Genomic DNA, 20,404 nt, shown 5'->3' with positions numbered 1-20,404 from the left:
TCCACTCACACAGACAGCATCGTGTGATGCTAACAATGTGTATGTGACAAATAAAATTTGATTCCGACAGAGCTCCAACACAGCAACATAATTAGACCCAACCCAATCATGAGGAAAACAAAAAGAGATTTACTTGACACTGAAAGAATTGACAAAAAAAACTAGAATGCTATTTGAGAGGGAGACAGGTGGAGGTGGAGAGAGATAGACGGAGGGAGAGAGTGTGTGTGTGTGTGGGGGGTGTAGAGTGGGAGGGAGAGAGTGTGTGTGTGTGTGTGTGTGTGTGTGGGGGGGGGGGTAGAGTGGGAGTGAGGGGACAAAGGGAGATGGGGTAAGAGAGGGAACAGGGGGAGTTGATCCAAAAGAATGTTTGGCTCCAAATACAGTAACACACACACACACACACACACACACACACACACACACACACACACACTGTAGTCCACATTCACTGATGCACTACTAAAAGTGAACCACTCTTATCAGTATTTATTGAGGGGTCAGAAGGATGCTGCTCTGCCTGCTGTGTTCTCCTGCTGTCCCCTGGCATCCTGCAGCGTCACAGTCCCAGGCGGGGTGGGGTGGGGTGTGTGTGTGACTGGTGTAGTCCCTCTTGGGGGAGGTCTAACTCCAGCTGCTGGCCCGGGAAACTCTTGGACTCCTTCCTCACTGGAACACACACATGCATTATCAGTAATATGACAAAATACTATTAGCATCAGCAATAGTCAGTGATACCAAGTAGTACCAAGTAATATTCAGTAAAATTCTGTAATACTCAGTAATATGCAGTAGTATTATTCACAGCTGTAGATGGGTCTCTTCTCTTCACGGTTAAAGGAGGAGGAGTAGGTGGAGTCAAAGTAGTGAGAGAACTGTGAAAGAGAGGAATGGACAGATATCAGGGAGGTGGAAGAAATAAACACTATGGCCAAAAGTATGTGGACACCCCTTCAGTGACCGCCTGCAGGGAGAATCTTTGTAGCGAGGCAGGGGAAAAAGAGGGAGGAGCATCATGGCTAGTCACATTAGAAGGGGTGGGAGATGAGGAAATGTTGGACAGGCAAGGAGCCATGACTGAGTCAAATAGGAATCCTGACTTAATGAAGTGGTGATTAAAGAGCTCAGCCATGTGCTTCTTGTCAGTAACAACAACATTAAAGGACATGGGCAGCTGTGAGGAGGGTTTATTCTCCAGGTCTTTAACCATTTTCCAGAACTTCTTGGGTTGAGACATACAGAGCGAGAACTTCTCCTTAAAGTAACTACCTTTGGCCTTCCAGATAGCCTGAGTGCACTTATTTCTCATTTTCCTGAACGAGAGCCAGTCAGCCTAAGTATGCGTGGCTGAGCCTTTTGCCAAATGCGATTCTTGAGGTGGAGTAACTCTGCAAGATCACGGTCGAACCAGGGCTGAACCTGTTTTTAATTCTCATTTTCTTCATGGGTGCGTTTGTTAACAATACCACTGAAAATATCAAAAAAAGAAGGTCCAGGCGTCTTCGACAGAGGGGATCAAGCTGATTCTATACCAATTCAGGTCATGAAGGAAGTTTTTTACGAAACGTTTATGACAAATCAGGACAGGTTGTTTCACTGATCAGCCATCACGAACACAGGCTGTAAAACAGTGATCACTAAGGTTATTACAGAAAACACCAGACTGATACCTATCAGGAATATTTGTGAGGATAACGTCGAGGAGAGAAGCCTTTTCTGGGTGAGAGCTTAGGGCAGGTAGGGTACAGGCTGGGGCTGATGGAGGACGATAACACCCAGCAGCAGTCAACAAATAACTATTTGAAAGTTTAATGCTTAAAACCAGAAAATCTAATTGTTTGGGGACAGACTTGGTGGAGACAACCGAGCACTGAAGGTGATCCTTGGTAAAGATTACCACTCCTCCACCTTTGGAAGATCCGTCTTGCCAAAAAAGGTTATAACCAGAAAGGTTAACATCAGTATTCAATACATGCTTCCTTAACCAAGTCTCAGTAATGACCAACACATCTGGATTGGAGCTGTGAACCCACACTTTAAATTGATCCATTTTAGGTAATAAGCTTCTAATGTTAATGTGCAGAAAACCCAGACTTTTACGAGAGCAGAAATCAGTGAAGCAGATAGAGCACAAGTCAGAATTGGGGCTGGCAACAGATGGGCCAGGGTGTACATACACATTTCCAGATATCATCAGCAGTAAAACAATCAAAGCACGGCAGAGGACAGGGAGAACTCTGCACTGTTGATTTATGATATCTGAATGTGCATGAGAAGGCAACAAGGTCATATTGTACAACAATTTCATCAGGTAACATGAATACGAGAGGTGGTTAGAATAGGATGGGAGGCCAAAGTCTGTGTAACCAATAGAGAGTCAGAGTCTGGGAACAAACAGTCTGTCCCATGGTTAGGTAAACAAGAATGTTCATAGTCAACAAAGCATTCAGGAGCCCTGAGGCAAATGCTATAAGGCACAAGATAAAAAATAACAACTTGGGGCTAACCATTGTAAGTTCAGAGTCACTCGTCCCAACAGTGTCTGTTTGCTGGAGGCGAGCGAAAGCGGAGTGTGGTGGAGGTACCTGTACCAGACAGGGGGAGACAGACCAGGGAGAGAGGGGTGAGTGTGGTGGGGGTACCTGCACCAGACAGGGGGATACAGGCCAGGGAGAGAGGGGGAGTGTGGTGGAGGTACCTGTACCAGACAGGGGGAGACAGGCCAGGGGAGAGGGGGAGTGGGTGGAGTACCTGTACCAGACAGGGGGAGACAGGCCAGGGAGAGAGGGGGAGGTGGTGGAGGTACCTGCACCAGACAGGGGGAGACAGGCCAGGGGAGAGAGGTGAGTGTGGTGGAGGTACCTGTACCAGACAGGGGGAGACAGGCCAGGGAGAGAGGGGTGAGTGTGGTGGAGGTACCTGCACCAGACAGTGGGATACAGGCCAGGGGAGAGAGGGGGAGTGTGGTGGAGGTACCTGTACCAGACAGGGGGAGACAGGCCAGGGAGAGAGGGGGAGTGTGGTGGAGGTACCTGTACCAGACAGGGGGAGACAGGCCAGGGAGAGAGGGGGAGTGTGGTGGAGGTACCTGTACCAGACAGGGGAGACAGACCAGGGAGAGAGGGGTGAGTGTGGTGGAGGTACCTGTACCAGACAGAGGGAGACAGGCCAGGTGTAGTGTAGTGTAGTGTAGTGGGGGTACCTGTACCAGACAGGGGGAGACAGGCCAGGGAGAGAGGGGTGAGTGTGGTGGAGGTACCTGTACCAGACAGAGGGAGACAGACCAGGGAGAGGGGGAGTGAGTGGAGGGCAGACAGGGGGAGACACAGGGAGAGAGGTGAGTGTGGTGGAGGTACCTGTACCAGACAGAGGGGACAGGCCAGGTGTAGTGTAGTGTAGTGTAGTGGGGGTACCTGTACCAGACAGGGGGAGACAGGCCAGGGAGAGAGGGGTGAGTGTGGTGGAGGTACCTGTACCAGACAGGGGAGACAGACCAGAGGTACCTGTACCCAGGGAGACAGCCAGGGAGAGAGGGGTGAGTGTGGTGGAGGTACCTACCAGACAGGGGGAGACAGGCCAGGGGTGAGTGTGGTGGAGGGGACAGGGGGAGACAGGCCAGGGAGAGAGTGGGAGAGTGTGGTGGAGGTACCTGTACCAGACAGGGGAGACAGGGGGAGTGTGGTGGGGGTACCTGTGCCAGACAGGGGGAGACAGGCCAGGGAGAGAGGGGGAGTGTGGTGGAGGTACCTGTACCAGACAGGGGGAGACAGGCCAGGGAGAGAGGGGTGAGTGTGGTGGAGGTACCTGTACCAGACAGAGGGAGACAGGCCACAGTGGGAGACAGACAGGGGGAGACAGGCCAGGGGTGACGGTGAGACAGAGGGAGACAGACCAGGTAGAGAGGGGGAGTGTAGTGGGGTACCTGTACCAGACAGGGGGAGACAGGCCAGGGAGAGAGGGGTGAGTGTGGTGGAGGTACCTGTACCAGACAGGGGGAGACAGGCCAGGGAGAGAGGTGAGTGTGGTGGAGGTACCTGTGCCAGACAGGGGGAGACAGGCCAGGGAGAGAGGGGTGAGTGTGGTGGAGGTACCTGTACCAGACAGAGGGAGACAGACCAGGTAGAGAGGGGGAGTGTAGTGGAGGTACCTGTACCAGACAGGGGAGACAGGCCAGGGAGAGAGAGGGTGAGTGTGGTGGAGGTACCTGACAGGCCAGAGGGGTGAGTGTGGTGGGGAGACAGACAGGGGAGACAGACCAGGGAGAGAGAGGTGAGTGTGGTGGAGGGTACCAGACAGGGGGAGACTGTACCTGTGCCAGACAGGGGGAGACAGGCCAGGGAGAGAGGGGAGAGTGTGGTGGAGGTACCTGCACCAGACAGGGGGAGACAGACCAGGGAGAGAGGGGTGAGTGTAGTGGAGGTACCTGTACCAGACAGGGGGAGACAGGCCAGGGAGAGAGGGGTGAGTGTGGTGGAGGTACCTGCACCAGACAGGGGGAGACAGGCCAGGGAGAGAGGGGTGAGTGTGGTGGAGGTACCTGTACCAGACAGGGGAGACAGACCAGGGAGAGAGAGGTGAGTGTGGTGGAGGTAGCTGTACCAGACAGGGGAGACAGGCCAGGGAGAGAGGGGGTGAGTGTGGTGGAGGTACCTGTACCAGACAGGGGGAGACAGGCCAGGGAGAGAGGGGTGAGTGTGGTGGAGGTACCTGTACCAGACAGGGGGAGACAGGCCAGGGAGAGACAGGCTAGGGAGAGAGGGGTGAGTGTGGTGGAGGTACCTGTACCAGACAGGGGGAGACAGGCCAGGAGAGAGAGGTGAGTGTGGTGGAGGTACCTGTAACAGACAGGGTGAGACAGACCAGGGAGAGGGGAGAGTGTGGTGGAGGTACCTGTACCAGACAGGGGGAGACAGGCCGGGGAGAGAGGGGTGAGTGTGGTAGAGGTACCTGTGCCAGACAGGGGGAGACAGACCAGGGAGAGAGAGGTGAGTGTGGTGGAGGTACCTGCACCAGACAGGGGGAGACAGGCCAGGGAGAGAGGTGAGTGTGGTGGGGGTACCTGCACCAGACAGGGGGAGACAGACCAGAGAGAGAGGGGTGAGTGTGGTGGAAGTACCTGTACCAGACAGGGGAGACAGGAGAGGGCACGGTGAACAGGAGAGGTGAGTGTGGTGGGGGTACCTGTACCAGACAGGGGGAGACAGGCCAGGGAGAGAGAGGTGAGTGTGGTGGAGGTACCTGCACCAGACAGTGGGAGACAGGAGAGGGCAGACGGTGAACAGAGAGAGGTGAGTGTGGTGGGGGTACCTGTACCAGACAGGGGGAGACAGGCCAGGGAGAGAGGGGTGAGTGTGGTGGAGGTACCTGTACCAGACAGGGGGAGACAGGCCAGGGAGAGAGGGGTGAGTGTGGTGGAGGACCTGACATTTACCAGACAGGGGGAGACAGGGGTGAGTGTGGTGGGGGTACCTGTGCCAGACAGGGGGAGACAGGCCTCACCTTACCAGACAGGGGGAGACAGGCCAGGGAGAGAGGGGTGAGTGTGGTGGAGTACCTGTACCAGACAGAGGGAGACAGGCCAGGTGTAGTGTAGTGTAGTGTAGTGGGGGTACCTGTTGAGTGTGGTGTCTCAGTTCCATGTACCAGACAGGGGGAGACAGGCCAGGGAGAGAGGGGGATGGTGTCCTACCAGACAGGGGGGTCTCATTTACATGCCAGACAGGGGGACATTTAAGGGGTGAGTGTGGTGGAGGTACCTGTACCAGACAGAGGGAGACAGACCAGGGAGAGAGGGGTGAGTGTGGTGGAGGTACCTGTACCAGACAGGGGGAGACATTCAGACGGTTCTGACATCAGTGGAACAGCCACTTTGGAAACCAAGCAGCAGTGTAGTGCATCTAAATCATTTAGAAAATGCCAGTGGACGGTCTCTGAACACTGGGAGAGGGCTTCAAGGCCTCTGGAAGGAGACTCCTGACATTTGTTATCTCACTTCACATCAGTACTAATTGAAGTTGTATCTGTTCTGTCTCAGTTCCATGTTGGATGGTGTCCTTGTCTCTGCTGTTTACAGGCCACAGCACCCGCTGTACAGCTTGAACAAAAGGAATCCTTGGTAGTAGTAATCCTTCCAGGTAATTTAGTCTAAAATTAGGTTGTAGGTTTGGAGTTTTGATCTGGAGTGAAGACTCTGCTGTACAGTGCCTTGCGAAAGTATTCGGCCCCCTTGAACTTTGCAACCTTTTGCCACATTTCAGGCTTCAAACATAAAGATATAAAACTGTATTTTTTTGTGAAGAATCAACAACAAGTGGGACACAATCATGAAGTGGAACGACATTTATTGGATATTTCAAACTTTTTTAACAAATCAAAAACTGAAAAATTGGGTTTGGATTTAGGACCAAGGACACCACAGAGCAGGCTGACAGGCTGTGTGAAGGCAAAGCTTCTGGAAGGCTGGCTGGACCAGCACTGAGCATAGTTCAGTGTGTATGTGTTGCACTCTTTCACCGAGTTGTAAAAGCAAGCAGAGCAGAAACTGGCTACTCTTTAGTTGACTGATGTAACTGCTGTTTAACATAACATAAAAAAAACAAAAGTAGTGATTTTATTCACAGTGCCGAGTTAGTATTGTAACTGTCATGTAACGTTAGCTAATGTTTCATACCCTCTCGAATGAGGTGAATGAATAAGCTACGCTAGCTAGTAGCTACCACAGCCAGGTCAGCTCTAGCCTCTAGATATCTGTCAGATAGTGATATGACGTGGCTATTAATGCTAACAGCTGTTGTTTGTATGGACATTTTTTGTAGCCTTTGTTTTGACCCGTTTCAAAATATGTAATTGAACTTGACAAGCTTTTACCAGTTGATGTACCATTGGAGAGAGAGAGCTGGCCGAAAGTTTGTTCACGTTAGCTAATCACACTAGACCTGAATTAAATGTCAAAAACATCAACCAAAAGATTGAAGATTGATATTCTGACATTTCTTCAGTGCAATGAGCGTTTTATTAGTCAGTATGGCAATGTAACATTTTTGATCTGTCAGTTTCCCAAGCTAGTTCCCTACTTTACACACTGACAGTAATAAACAGCTCTGACATAGCAGGCCGATTTCTTCATCCCGTCCACATTTGCAGCTTTTCATACTGCACTCCTCCTTTCTGTCCGACTCCCATCTGCTACCGGTCCCAAACCCAACTGCAACAACTGGTTCCAAACCCAACCGCAGTCCTGCATTGTTATTGTAGGCTATGTGACCCAGCTCACCTGCCAGCCATGGTCCCAGCTCACCTGCCAGCCATGGTCCCAGCTCACCTGCCAGCCATGGTCCCAGCAATTTTATGCCTTATTGTCAATATCAAATGTGCAAAAATAACTTCAGAAATAGTTTAAATTACCAGAGATTCTCACATGGTCCTTACATTGTAATAGAGGTGTCAGGTAGCCTAGTGGTTAGAGCGTTGGGCCAGTCACCAGCAGGTAGCCTAGTGGTTAGAGCGTTGGGCCAGTAACCAGCAGGTAGCCTAGTGGTTAGAGCGTTGGGCCAGTAACCAGCAGGTAGCCTAGTGGTTAGAGCGTTGGGCCAGTAACCAGCAGGTAGCCTAGTGGTTAGAGTGTTGAGCCAGTAACCAGCAGGTAGCCTAGTGGTTAGAGCGTTGGGCCAGTCACCAGCAGGTAGTCTAGTGGTTAGAGCGTTGAGCCAGTAACCAGCAGGTAGCCTAGTGGTTAGAGCGTTGAGCCAGTAACCAGCAGGTAGCCTAGTGGTTAGAGCGTTGGGCCAGTAACCAGCAGGTAGCCTAGTGGTTAGAGCGTTGGGCCAGTCACCAGCAGGTAGTCTAGTGGTTAGAGCGTTGAGCCAGTAACCAGCAGGTAGTCTAGTGGTTAGAGCGTTGGGCCAGTCACCAGCAGGTAGCCTAGTGGTTAGAGCGTTGGGCCAGTAACCAGCAGGTAGCCTAGTGGTTAGAGCGTTGGGCCAGTAACCAGCAGGTAGCCTAGTGGTTAGAGCGTTGAGCCAGTAACCAGCAGGTAGCCTAGTGGTTAGAGCGTTGAGCCAGTAACCAGCAGGTAGTCTAGTGGTTAGAGCGTTGGGCAAGTAACTGAAAGGTTGCTGGATCTAATCCCTGAGCTGACAAGGTAAAACTCTGTTCTGTCTCCGAACAAGGCAGTTCTCACTGTTCCCCTCTCATTGTAAATGACAATTTGTTCGCAACGGCCGAGTTAAATAAAGGTTCAATTAATAATAATTGTATTACAGGGCTATATCAGACAGTATATTTGATGTATATCAGACAATATATTTGATGTAGTTTGAAGAGAGCAGAGTTGGAGAGACTTTCTCTTCAGCTTTTTTTTAATAGCCTACCTTTCGGGAATGGAAGATTTCAGACAGAGAAATATGGGTGATCAATATTTAGGCCTATTTCTGGGCAATGTAGTAAACTATAGCCTAATCATAGTCCTATTTAGGAAGTCCATTTCCTTGGAAAGTTAACTGCCCCGTGCTTCTACGCCCATGCATAAGCTATAACCTCCTCTAATTGAAAACACACCTGGTCTCTCAGGTATGGCTACTGAACTGGAAGCAGCAACAATGATGACATTTGATCTTTAGATTTGTTTTCAAACCTTTTCCCTTGGTAATTCAAAAAATGAAAGGTGTGAAATGGGAAGGAAAATGTGTTGAGAGAAAATTGAGTTATTGACTGGACAGGTGGGGGTTGCGTGTGCAGGCGGCTCGGGTTGACTGGTCGGTCTGGCTGAAATTGGATATAAAGGATGTCTTAGTAAAGACAATCAAAAGACTTTATATTTTTTAAAGAGTTGATTACTTTTTGTTCTAAATCGAGACGGCATATTGTATAAAAAATGCGGGAAATTAGCTTTAGACGCCCAAAATAATTTCTCCCCCAGACCCTCGCCAGGTTAAGTTCCCCGCACTAACCTGATTAGTCTAACTTGTAAAGGTAGGAGTCTGATATGAAAATAGGAGTCTAACCTGTAAGAGTAGGGGTCTGGCCGGTGAAGGGGCCAAACCTGTGAATGAATCGAAGCTGTGAAGGGGTATAAGCTGTGAAGGGGTATAAGCTGTGAAGGGGTATAAGCTGTGAAGGGGTATAAGCTGTGAAGGGGTATAAGCTGTGAAGGGGTATAAGCTGTGAAGGGGTATAAGCTGTGAAGGGGTATAAGCTGTGAAGGGGTATAAGCTGTGAATGGGTATAAGCTGTGAATGGGTATAAGATGTGAAAGGGTATAAGCTGTGAAGGTAGGGGCCTAATCTGTAAGAGTAGGGGTCTAACCTGTGAAAGTAAGTGTCTAACCTGTGAAAGTAAGGGTCTAACCTGTGAAAGTAAGGGTCTAACCTGTGAAGGTGGGGGTCTGACCTGTGAAAGTGGGGGTCTGACCTGTGAAGGTGGGGGTCTGACCTGTGAAGGTGGGGGTCTGACCTGTGAAGGTGGGGGTCTGACCTGTAAGAGTAAGGGGTCTAACCTGTGAAGGAAGGGGGCTGACCCGTGAAGGAAGGGGGCTGACCTGTGAAGGTAGGGGTCTGGCTTTCCGGTATTGAGTGATGTCTTTTTGTTTTTCGACCCAGTTACCGATCAGTGTCCTGGTACCATATCCGTCCTCGCTGGTTCCGCAGCGCCAGCCATACTGATGGAACTTGTCCTCCGGCCGTGCGTCGCTCCATACCTCACTCTGCCCAGACGCACGCAGCATGTAGTGGAACGGAGGAGAGGAGAAGGTCCATGGGAACGACATTCTGCTGCGAGGGAGACAAGGGTAGTAAATGAGTGAGTGAATACAATATTTTTAAGCAAATCAGTTATATAACATATTGCCCATTATGGTTGTGAGGTCTGGTTGTGAGGTTGTGAGGTTCACTCACCAACCAAGAATTCACAAAATGGAACAAGTACCAAATTGAGACTGCATGCAGAATTCTGCAAAACCATCCTCCGTTTACAATGTAAAACACCAAATATTGCATGCAGAGCAGAATTCCCACTAATTATAAAAATCCAGAACAGAGACATTAAATTCTACAATTACCTAAAAGGATGCGATTCTCAAACATTTCCTAACAAAGCACTCACCTACAGAGAGAGGTGAACCTGGAGAAGAGTCCCCTCAGCCAGCTGGTTCTGAGGCTCTGTACACAAACAGACTCCACAGAGCCCCAGGACAGCAACATAATTAGACCCAACCAAATTATGAGAAAGCATAAGCATTTCAACCTGGCTATATGATCCCACTCTCAGTAGCTGATGTGAGTAAGACTTCTAACCCACTGAGACACCAGCAAAAATTGACTTTTCATTTATGTTCAGGCCTTATGGTAAAACACTTCATTGTGAGGCTAAATATGTTATTTTCAGGACAACCAGGGCTACAAATAGAACACAACATTTTACATAAACCGTTGCATTCATGAGTTTTATTGACAAATATCAATATACAGTGGGGCAAATAAGTATTTAGTCAGCCACCAATTGTGCAAGTTCTCCCACTTAAAAAGATGGCCTGTAATTTTCATCATATGTACACTTCAACTATGACAGACAAAATTAGGAAAAAAAATCTAGAAAATCACATTGTAGGATTTTGAATGAATTTATTTGCAAATTATGGTGGAAAATAAGTATTTGGTCACCTACAAACAAGCAAGATTTCTGGCTCTCACAGATCTGTAACTTCTTCTTTAAGAGGCTCTTCTGTCCTCCACTCGTTACCTGTATTAATGGCACCTGTTTGAACTTGTTATCAGTATAAAAGACACCTGTCCACAACCTCAAACAGTCACACTCCAAACTCCACTATGCCCAAGACCAAAGAGCTGTCAAGGACACCAGAAACAAAATTGTAGACCTGCACCAGGCTGGGAAGACTGAATCTGCATTAGGTAAGCAGCTTGGTTTGAAGAAAGCAACTGTGGGAGCAATTATTAGGAAATGGAAGACATACAAGACCATTGATAATCTCCCTCGATCTGGGGCTCCACGCAAGATCTCACCCCGTGGGGTCAAAATGATCACAAGAACGGTGAGCAAAAATCCCAGAACCACACGGTGGGACCTAGTGAATGACCTACAGAGAGCTGGGACCAAAGTAACAAAGCCTACCATCAGTAACACACTACGCCGCCAGGGACTCAAATCTTGCAGTGCAAGACGTGTCCCCCTGCTTAAGCCAGTACATGTCCAGGCCTGTCTGAAGTTTGCTAGAGAGCATTTGGATGATCCAGAAGAAGATTGAGAATGTCATATGGTCAGATGAAACCAAAATATAACTTTTTGAAAAAACTCAACTAGTCGTGTTTGGAGGACAAAGAATGCTGAGTTGCATCCAAAGAACACCATACCTACTGGGAAGCATGGGGGTGGAAACATCATGCTTTGGGGCTGTTTTTCTGCAAAGGGACCAGGACGACTGATCCGTGTAAAGGAAATAATAAATGGGGCCATGTATCGTGAGATTTTGAGTGAAAACCTCCTTCCATCAGCAAGGGCATTGAAGATGAAACGTTGCTGGGTATTTCAGCATGACAATGATCCCAAACACACCGCCCGGGCAACGAAGGAGTGGCTTCGTAAGAAGCATTTCAAGGTCCTGGAGTGGCCAAGCCAGTCTCCAGATCTCAACCCCATAGAAGATCTTTGGAGGGAGTTGAAAGTCCGTGTTGCCCAGCAACAGCCCTAAAACATCACTGCTCTAGAGGAGATCTGCATGGAGGAATGGGCCAAAAGACCAGCAAGTGTGTGAAAACCTTGTCAAATGTTTTCTGTAAATCTTCACCTCTTGTCATCTTTAAGTGGGAGGACTTGCACAATTGGTGGCTGACTAAATACTTTCTTGCCCCACTGTATAGGGAGCAGCATTTTCACTTTTGGATAAATAGCGTGCCCAATTTCAACTTCCTGCTACTCATGTCAAGAATAAGATATGCATATTATTAGTAGATTTGGATAGAAAACACTGAAGTTTCTAAAACTGTTTGAATCATGTCTGTGAGTATAACAGAACTTATGTAGCAGGCAAAACCCCAAGGACTAACCATTCAGAATGTTCTTTTAGGTCTCTGGCAAACGATATTTCTTAGGAACTTGTTTTCAGTTCCTATCACTTCCACTGGATGTCACCAGTCTTTGGAATTTGGTTGAGGTTATTCATTTGTGCAATGAAGAAGTAGGGCCAACTAGGAACAGTGTAATACTGAGAGTTGCGCAAGACTTGAAAAGTAGCTTGCTTTGTTGTCTTCCTGTATTGAACACAGATAGACCCGTCTTCAATTTGATTGATTATTAACGTTTAAAAATACCTAAAGTTGTATTACAAAAGTAGTTTGAAATATTTTGGCAAAGTTTATAGGCAACTTTTGAAATATTTTGTGGTGACGTTGCGCATTTTGGAAGCCGTTTTTTTCTGGATGAAACACGCTTTATCATTTTGGAGATACTATCTATATATATATATATATATATATAGTAACGCTTTTGACTTGAGGTTATTATTTATAGGGGTGCCAGGTAGGTTGTGCCTACCAGAGAAAACATTGGTTTCTCCTTTTAGTTTGGGAGGGAATGAGTCCCATATGGTCCGTCAAGTCTACACCAATACAAAGGACTTATGTAAGTCAGGATGGAAATAAACTTTTCATAAACCCTTAAAACATTGGAAAGAAATTAAAACTATTATTTTGCGTGGGTTGTATTACCAACAAATGATTACACACACACACATAATAATAGAACACAATGAGTTCTGGTTCCTCCAGAAAATGTCCTGTACCTCGGGCCTAAAGAGTCCAGCCCGGTAAAGGAGTTCAGGGAACCCAAGTGACCTTAGTCACGCAATGTTTGTCCGTTCATACAAGTGTAGCGTAAACCCAGTATTAATCATACAATCAATATAACAATTATTTTACCAAACAACTTTAAAGCGTATCAACTCTTACTAAGTCCTCAACTACAACTAACTACATAAATCACCACCGTATACATGACATCAAAACAAATGGAATACCGTATACAAAAAGATTGTAGTCAGTCGGTCAGTCAGACAATCCGCCAACAGATCTCCAGCGGAGGAAGGCCACGAAGAACAGAGAGGTGTAGTCCACAGACGCACAGAGTGGATCCGGTCCGCCAACAGATCTCCAGCGGAGAAAGGCCACAAACAACAGAGAGGTGTAGTCCACAGACGCAAAGAGTGGATCCTGTCCGCCAACAGATCTCCAGCGGAGAAAGGCCACGGAGAACAGAGAGGTGTAGTCCACAGACGCAAAGAGTGGATCCGATCCTGGGTAATCTCTATTAGACTACAAAACAAACGGAATAGAGACGCTTCGGAACTGATGGTTGACCACATCCTCATTCACATCTCCATCACAACTCCACTTTTGCGCAGCTGATGCTGGCTATTTAATTGGGAATTAAAGGGAAAGTGCCCTATTGGAAGGAGAAGCACTATTTAATTGGGAATTAAAGGGAAAATGCCCTGTTGGAAGGAGAAGCACTATTTAATTGGGAATTAAAGGGAAAGCGTCCTATTGGAAGGAGAAGCACTATTTAATTGTGAATTAAAGGGAAAGCGCCCTATTGGAAGGAGAAGCACTATTTAATTGGGAATTAAAGGGAAAATGCCCTGTTGGAAGGAGAAGCACTATTTAATTGGGAATTAAAGGGAAAATGCCCTGTTGGAAGGAGAAGCACTATTTAATTGGGAATTAAAGGGAAAATGCCCTGTTGGAAGGAGAAGCACTATTTAATTGGGAATTAAAGGGAAAATGCCCTGTTGGAAGGAGAAGCACTATTTAATTGGGAATTAAAGGGAAAATGCCCTGTTGGAAGGAGAAGCACTATTTAATTGGGAATTAAATGGAAAGCGCCCTATTGGAAGGAGAAGCACTATTTAATTGGGAATTAAAGGGAAAATGCCCTGTTGGAAGGAGAAGCACTATTTAATTGGGAATTAAAGGGAAAGCGTCCTATTGGAAGGAGAAGCACTATTTAATTGGGAATTAAAGGGAAAATGCCCTATTGGAAGGAGAAGCACTATTTAATTGGGAATTAAAGGGAAAATGCCCTATTGGAAGGAGAAGCACTATTTAATTGGGAATTAAAGGGAAAGCGTCCTATTGGAAGGAGAAGCACTATTTAATTGGGAATTAAAGGGAAAGCGCCCTATTGGAAGGAGAAGCACTATTTAATTGGGAATTAAAGGGAAAGCGCCCTATTGGAAGGAGAAGCACTATTTAATTTTAAAGGGAAAATTGGAAGGAGAAGCACTATTTAATTGGGAATTAAAGGGAAAGCGCCTATTGGAAGGAGAAGCACTATTTAATTGGGAATTAAAGGGAGAAGCACCTATTGGAAGGAGAAGCACTATTTAATTGGGAATTAAAGGGAAAGCGCCCTATTGGAAGGAGAAGCACTATTTAATTGGGAATTAAAGGGAAAGCGCCTATTGGAAGGAGAAGCACTATTTAATTGGGAATTAAAGGAAAGCGCCCTATTGGAAGGAGAAGCACTATTTAATTGGGAATTAAAGGGAAAGCGTCCTATTGGAAGGAGAAGCACTATTTAATTGGGAATTAAAGGGAAAGCGCCCTATTGGAAGGAGAAGCACTATTTAATTGGGAATTAAAGGGAAAGCGTCATATTGGAAGGAGAAGCACTATTTAATTGGGAATTAAAGGGAAAGCGCCCTATTGGAAGGAGAAGCACTATTTAATTGGGAATTAAAGGGAAAGCGTCCTATTGGAAGGAGAAGCACTATTTAATTGGGAATTAAAGGGAAAGCGCCCTATTGGAAGGAGAAGCACTATTTAATTGGGAATTAAAGGGAAAGCGTCCTATTGGAAGGAGAAGCACTATTTAATTGGGAATTAAAGGGAAAATGCCCTATTGGAAGGAGAAGCACTATTTAATTGGGAATTAAAGGGAAAGCGTCCTATTGGAAGGAGAAGCACTATTTAATTGTGAATTAAAGGGAAAGCGCCCTATTGGAAGGAGAAGAACTGAGACTGTTCAGAAAAATTCAGGGCCGTCACAATATGGACAGAATTAATCGAACAAAAGGACCAATTGTGATGTTTATGGGACATATTGGAGTGCCAACAAGAGAAGCTCGTCAAAAGGTAAGGCATGTTTTATATTTTATTTCTGCGTTTTGTGTAGCGACTGCAGGGTTGAGATATGCTACTCTGTGTTTACTGTTGTGCGATCATCAGATAATAGCTTCTTATGCTTTCGCCGAAAAGTTTTTTTTAAATTTGACATGTTGGCTGGATTCACAAAGAGTGCAGCTTTAATTGAGTATCTTACATGTGTGATTTAAAGAAAGTTAGATTTTTATATAAATTTATTTGAATATGCAGTGCTGCATTTTCACTGGTTGTTGGCCAAGTGGGACACAAGCGTCCCCTATACCATAAGAAGTTAAAGCTTGGTCGCAAATGGGTCTTCTAAATGGACAATGACCCCAAGCATACTTCCACATTTGTGGCCAAATGGCTTAAGGACAACAAAGTCAAGGTATTGGAGTGGCCATCACAAAGCCCTGACATCAATCCTATAGAACATTTTTGGGCAGAACTGAAAAAGCGTGTGCGAGCAAGGAGGCCTACAAACCTGATTCAGTTACACCAACCAGCTCTGTCAGGAGGAATGGGCTAACATTTACCCATTTTTTTTGTGGGAAGCTTGTGGAAGGCTACCAAAAATGTTTGACCCAAGTTAAACAATTTAAAGGCAATTCTACCAAATTCAAAGTTATTTATTTACATAAAGACATTGGTGAGGCAGCTGAGAAAGTGTATTTTTCCTGCAATTCCTTAGATCAGTCTCAAACCTGCCCCACTTATCCCATGCTTATTGCTGGACTTTCACATAGAGGTTACTAGGTCACCCAGTTCAAACCACAATTGAAAAACAAAACAAATGTGGCTTGTTAATCAAGTGTTCTGCCTTACAATAATAAATATAATAACTAATAAAATGCTATTTAGTACTACAATGGTATTAACTAACATTATATTATTACTAAAATAGTTTAATAGTGTTCTAGTCCACCCTACCCTAGGGTTAAGGCTAAAATAGGTTATAGGTATGGTTGGAGTTTCTGTATAGCACTTAGTGACATCTGTTTATGTAAAAAGGGCTTTATAAATACATTTGATTATTAGGTTTAGGGTTAAGGCCTTCTCTGGTTACTTCATACCTAATTCGCGACTAGGCTCATAATCTGAAGTAGAAACTGCGTCAGATCTACAAATCAATGAGCTAGACCTATCCACATTGCTTACAACGCAGTGAACCTGCACAGTATTCGCTCAATTCGACGCCTACCAACAACGATTTCGACGCATATCAAATTATCCATCAGCTAATTAGAAACAACAAATCATCAAAGTGTATGTCTAATTAAAAAATGTAATCTGGCTGTTTAAATCGGCCACATCTTGAAAAAGAGGACAGGGACATGCGTTTTCTTTAGGTTTAGACAGTTTTCTGAAATAAAATATGGTTAACTATGACAAAAAAATGTTTACGGTTTGAACACTTTGCGCCAGCCATCGATAGATATGTTGGTCATCACAACGTGTACCCAGGTGAACAATGAGTTTGCGCATCAAGTAGCTGTAACCCTGTTGATGATACGTTAGATGAAGTAATCCTACGAGTTTAACGTGTCCGGCTACAGCGAAGCAGGCATTGTGACGCAGAATAATGACCTGGGAAAAGAGCGTTCTGAAGGCAGTTGGTTCCACGGAGTTCAATACAACTAATAGGGAGCTGGCAGTTTGAATAATGCCATAAAACAAGTCCTGTTTTTCCGCAGTTACTTCAAAACTACACCAAGCAGCTGGGGCATGTTGTAATTTTATGAAACTGGGCTCCATGGCAGATGCAATGAACTAGTTATCAGAAAAAAAGCGTTGTTGTAAAGTGTCCAGCCTCATCATATCTAAATATCATACTATCAAATAGCCTTTCTGTAATTCACATCTCAATGGCAAGGAGAACAAGAGTGCACGACCACACACACATGGCGCAGGCCCCGGTAGAAACTGGACCATATTTTCCAAACAGTAAACCTAATTTCCACCCAGGAATGTGTAAATGTCCCTTTTGACCGGGATAAACGGTACAGCGTGAGGTATTTAGTTGGTAATGGTCTGAAGTAAATATCTAAATTTCAACCTACATACTTCTTACCTGCTGACAGCGTGAACTGGACTTGGGGACAGAACTCCTGCACGCTCCTTTATTGTCAAGCGTTTCCTTGGCGATGTGACACAACCAGCAGCTCTGCGCAAACAGCGGATTCGTCCACATAAGCCCTATGGGTGCCTTCGTAAATTTAGTTTTTTTTAAACTTATTTTTTTTATTTATTTCATTAACAACGAATCAAGATTACAATATATACCGTTGAAAAAAAATATTTTATATAAAAAAACTATATCTATACACACACACACAAACTCACTCCTAAGACCTTTCTCACTTGGAAATCAATATTAATAATAAGTATTATAACGAGCCTGGGTTTATGAGCGCGGATATCGACTCCGCCGCTTGAGCATGCTTTTGGGGCACAATTCGATAGACCGATGTCCAGCGCGCTACCTGCTCCCTGCCTGTTTCATTACATTGGTCTCAGAAGTGATCGGACCTTGCATCCACGAACATGCATGTCCTCTGCCGGTGAGCGCGTTCCTATAAGACGTTGAGTCACAAACTAGCGCAAGGACACCCTCTGAAAGGAGAGAGTTGTGTAACGATCCTGGGTTTAAAAGCGCATATATGGTAGACTCTGCCGCTTAAACACGCTTTATATCCTTTTCGCAGTCGATAACGCGCTGAACTTCGGAATAGAAGGTTGAGGGTTCGAGATCTGCTCCCTGCCTGTTTCATTACAGTAATAATAATAAGTATCAATACACGAATAGAAAAACAAGAGTTAATTCACTTTGGCTATCAACTCCGATTTCAGAGCACTCTCGACTGAGTGTGCCAGAGACAGAAAAACGGAGGAATTTAACACTCAACACATGTTGAATATGATGGTGTCAGTAAATGATGGCAAAAAAAACGTAATTAAATTGTTGACAGCAGCCCAGCTAGTCACCAACGCTATAGATAACATGAAAACATCCTAACCAGCTCTGCTAGGCCAGTAAAATGTTCAGAGTGAGATGCTCTTTCATTTGTGTCTGGAAGTAGCTAGCAAGCCAGCCAACTTTAGCCATTTAAATTTGTTTTAATTAACAACAAATCAATACAAAAAGTACATGGGGAACACAAGTGTATATACAGTTGAAGTCAGAAGTTTAAATACACCTTAGCCAAATACATTTAAACTCAGTTTTTCACAATTTCTGTTTTTTAATCCCAGTAAAAAAATTCCCTGTTTTAGGTCAGTTAGGAGCACCACTTTATTTTAAGAATGTGAAATGTCAGAATAATAGTAGAGAGAATGATTTATTTCAGCTTTTATTTCTTTCATCAAATTCCCAGTGGGTCCGAAGTTTACATACACTCATTTAGTATTTGGTAGTGCGCCTTAAAATTGTTTAACATGGGTCAAACGTTTCAGGTTGCCTTTCACAAGCTTCCCACAATAAATTAGGTGAATTATTGCCCATTCCTTCTGACAGAGCTGGTGTAACTGAGTCAGGTTTATAGGCCTCCTTGCGCGCACACGCTTTGTGATGGCCACTCCAATACCTTGACTTTGTTGTCCTTATGCCATTTTGCCAGAATTTTGGAAGTATGTTTGGGGTCATTTTATTTATTTATTTTACCCTTATTTAACCAGGTAGGCTCGTTGAGAACAAGTTCTCATTTGCAACTGCGACCTGGCCAAGATAAAGCATAGCAATTCGACACATACAACAACAGAGTTACACATGGAATTGTCACGCCCTGGCCATAGAGAGGCTTTTTATTTTCTATTTTGGTTAGAACGCCCACCTCGTCACACCCTGACCTATGTTCTTTTTTCTATGTTTTTGTATTTCTTTGTTTTTGGCCGGGTATGGTTCTCAATCAGGGACAGCTGTCTGTCGTTGTCTCTGATTGAGAACCATACTTAGGTAGCTCTTGCCCACATGGGTTTTGTGGGTAGTTATTTTCTGTTGAGTGTGTTTTGCACCTGACGGAGCTGTTTCGGTTGTGCCTTTTGTTACTTTGTATTTAGTGTTCAGTTATATTTAATAAAATTCCGAACACGTACCACGCTGCGTTTTGGTCTGATCCTTCCTATTCCTCATCCGAGGAGGACAACGATCGTTACAGAACTACCCACCACTAAAGGACCAAGCAGCATGGTAAGGAGGAGGAGCAGCGCTATAAGGAGGAATGGACATGGGAGGACATTCTGGATGGCAAGGGATCCTACACATGGGAGGAGATCCTGGCTTGAAGGGATCGCCTCCCTTGGGAACAGGTAGAGGCAGCCAGGAGAGCGGAGGCAGCAGGAAAAGGGAGCCAGCGATTTGAGGGAACACGGCTGGCAAGGAAGCCCGAGAGGCAGCCCCAAAAATGTATTGGGGAGGGGCACACAGGGAGTGTGGTGGAGTCAGTTTGGAGACCCGAGCCCGCTCCCAGTGCTTACCGGGGCGAGCAGGTGACAGGTCAGGCCCGGTGCTATGGGGTGATGCGCACTGTGTCTCGGGCGAGAATTCACAGGCCGGTGTGCTCGGTGCTCGGTGCCAGCGTCCCGCATTTGCCGGGTGGATGCTGGCATCCAGCCAGAACGTGGGGGGCCAGCTATGCGGTTGAGACCGCCAGTGCGCCTCCACGGCCCTGTGTATCCAGTGCCTCGGCCAAGGAAGAGGCCGCCTGTATGTTTCCCCAGCCTGGTGAGTCCTGTGCCTCTTCCAGAACCAAGTCTCCCTCCTGTCCCTCCTAGTGTTTAGTTATATTTAATAAAATGCCGAACACGTACCTCGCTGCGTTTTGGTCCTCACCTTCCTTCACCAACGGCCGTTAATGGAATAAACAAAACATACAGTCAATAACACAGTAGAAAAAAAGAAAAAGTATTTCCAGTGAGCGCAAATGAGGTAAGATTAGGGAGGTAAGGCAATAAATAGGCTATGGTGGTGAAGTAATTACAATATAGCAATTAAACACTGGGGTGATTTCTGTGCAGAAGATGAATGTGCAAGTAGAGATACTGGGGTGCAAAGGAGCAAAATAAATTAATAAATACAGTATGGGGATGAGGTAGTTGGATGGGCTATATACAGATGACCTATGTACAGGTGCAGTGATCTGTGAGCTGCTCTGACAGCTGGTGCTTAAAGTTAGTGAGGGAGATATGAGTCTCCAGCTTCAGTGATTTTTGCAGTTCGTTCCAGTCATTGGCAGCAGACAACTGGAAGGAAAGGCGGC

At 45.9% G+C, this 20,404-nt stretch overlaps 1 protein-coding gene across 7 annotated transcripts; it reads right to left on the bottom strand.

Annotated features, from left to right (window-relative positions):
* Positions 1-109: 109 nt before the first annotated feature.
* cfap68 (cilia and flagella associated protein 68) lies at positions 110-17,784 on the bottom strand. 7 transcript variants are annotated; one of them, XM_064982491.1, is made up of 5 exons: positions 17,221-17,784; positions 10,099-10,169; positions 9,494-9,764; positions 806-875; positions 110-669 (listed from the first exon to the last, which is right to left on the bottom strand). In XM_064982491.1, exons 1-5 carry the CDS (start codon positions 17,338-17,340, stop codon positions 560-562), a joined length of 642 nt encoding a protein of 213 aa, XP_064838563.1. In that variant the 5' UTR covers positions 17,341-17,784; the 3' UTR covers positions 110-559. The 7 variants fall into 7 exon arrangements, with proteins under 7 accessions (XP_064838563.1, XP_064838562.1, XP_064838559.1 ...); XM_064982490.1 differs by having other exon boundaries at positions 9,494-9,767; positions 17,221-17,780; XM_064982487.1 differs by lacking the exon at positions 17,221-17,784 and adding an exon at positions 13,025-13,563 and having other exon boundaries at positions 9,494-9,767.
* Between the last annotated feature and the right edge of the window lie 2,620 nt (positions 17,785-20,404).

This window comes from Oncorhynchus masou, chromosome 12 (genome assembly GCF_036934945.1).
Source record: "Oncorhynchus masou masou isolate Uvic2021 chromosome 12, UVic_Omas_1.1, whole genome shotgun sequence".
NCBI classification, from domain to species: domain Eukaryota; kingdom Metazoa; phylum Chordata; class Actinopteri; order Salmoniformes; family Salmonidae; genus Oncorhynchus; species Oncorhynchus masou.
This window is presented reverse-complemented; position numbering and strand designations above follow the sequence as displayed.

Bases quoted from the DNA above. Each gene is read 5' to 3' on its own strand.
- cfap68 (XM_064982487.1), bottom strand. From the start codon at position 13,375: ATGAGGATGTGGTCAACCATCAGTTCCGAAGCGTCTCTATTCCGTTTG. The intron at 10,170-13,024 runs GTATTCCATTTG...GGCTCTGTGGAG, and splicing joins CTACAATCTTTTTGTATACG to TCTGTTTGTGTACAGAGCCT. The intron at 670-805 runs GTGAATAATACT...TGTGTGTTCCAG, and splicing joins GAAGAGACCCATCTACAGCT to TGAGGAAGGAGTCCAAGAGT.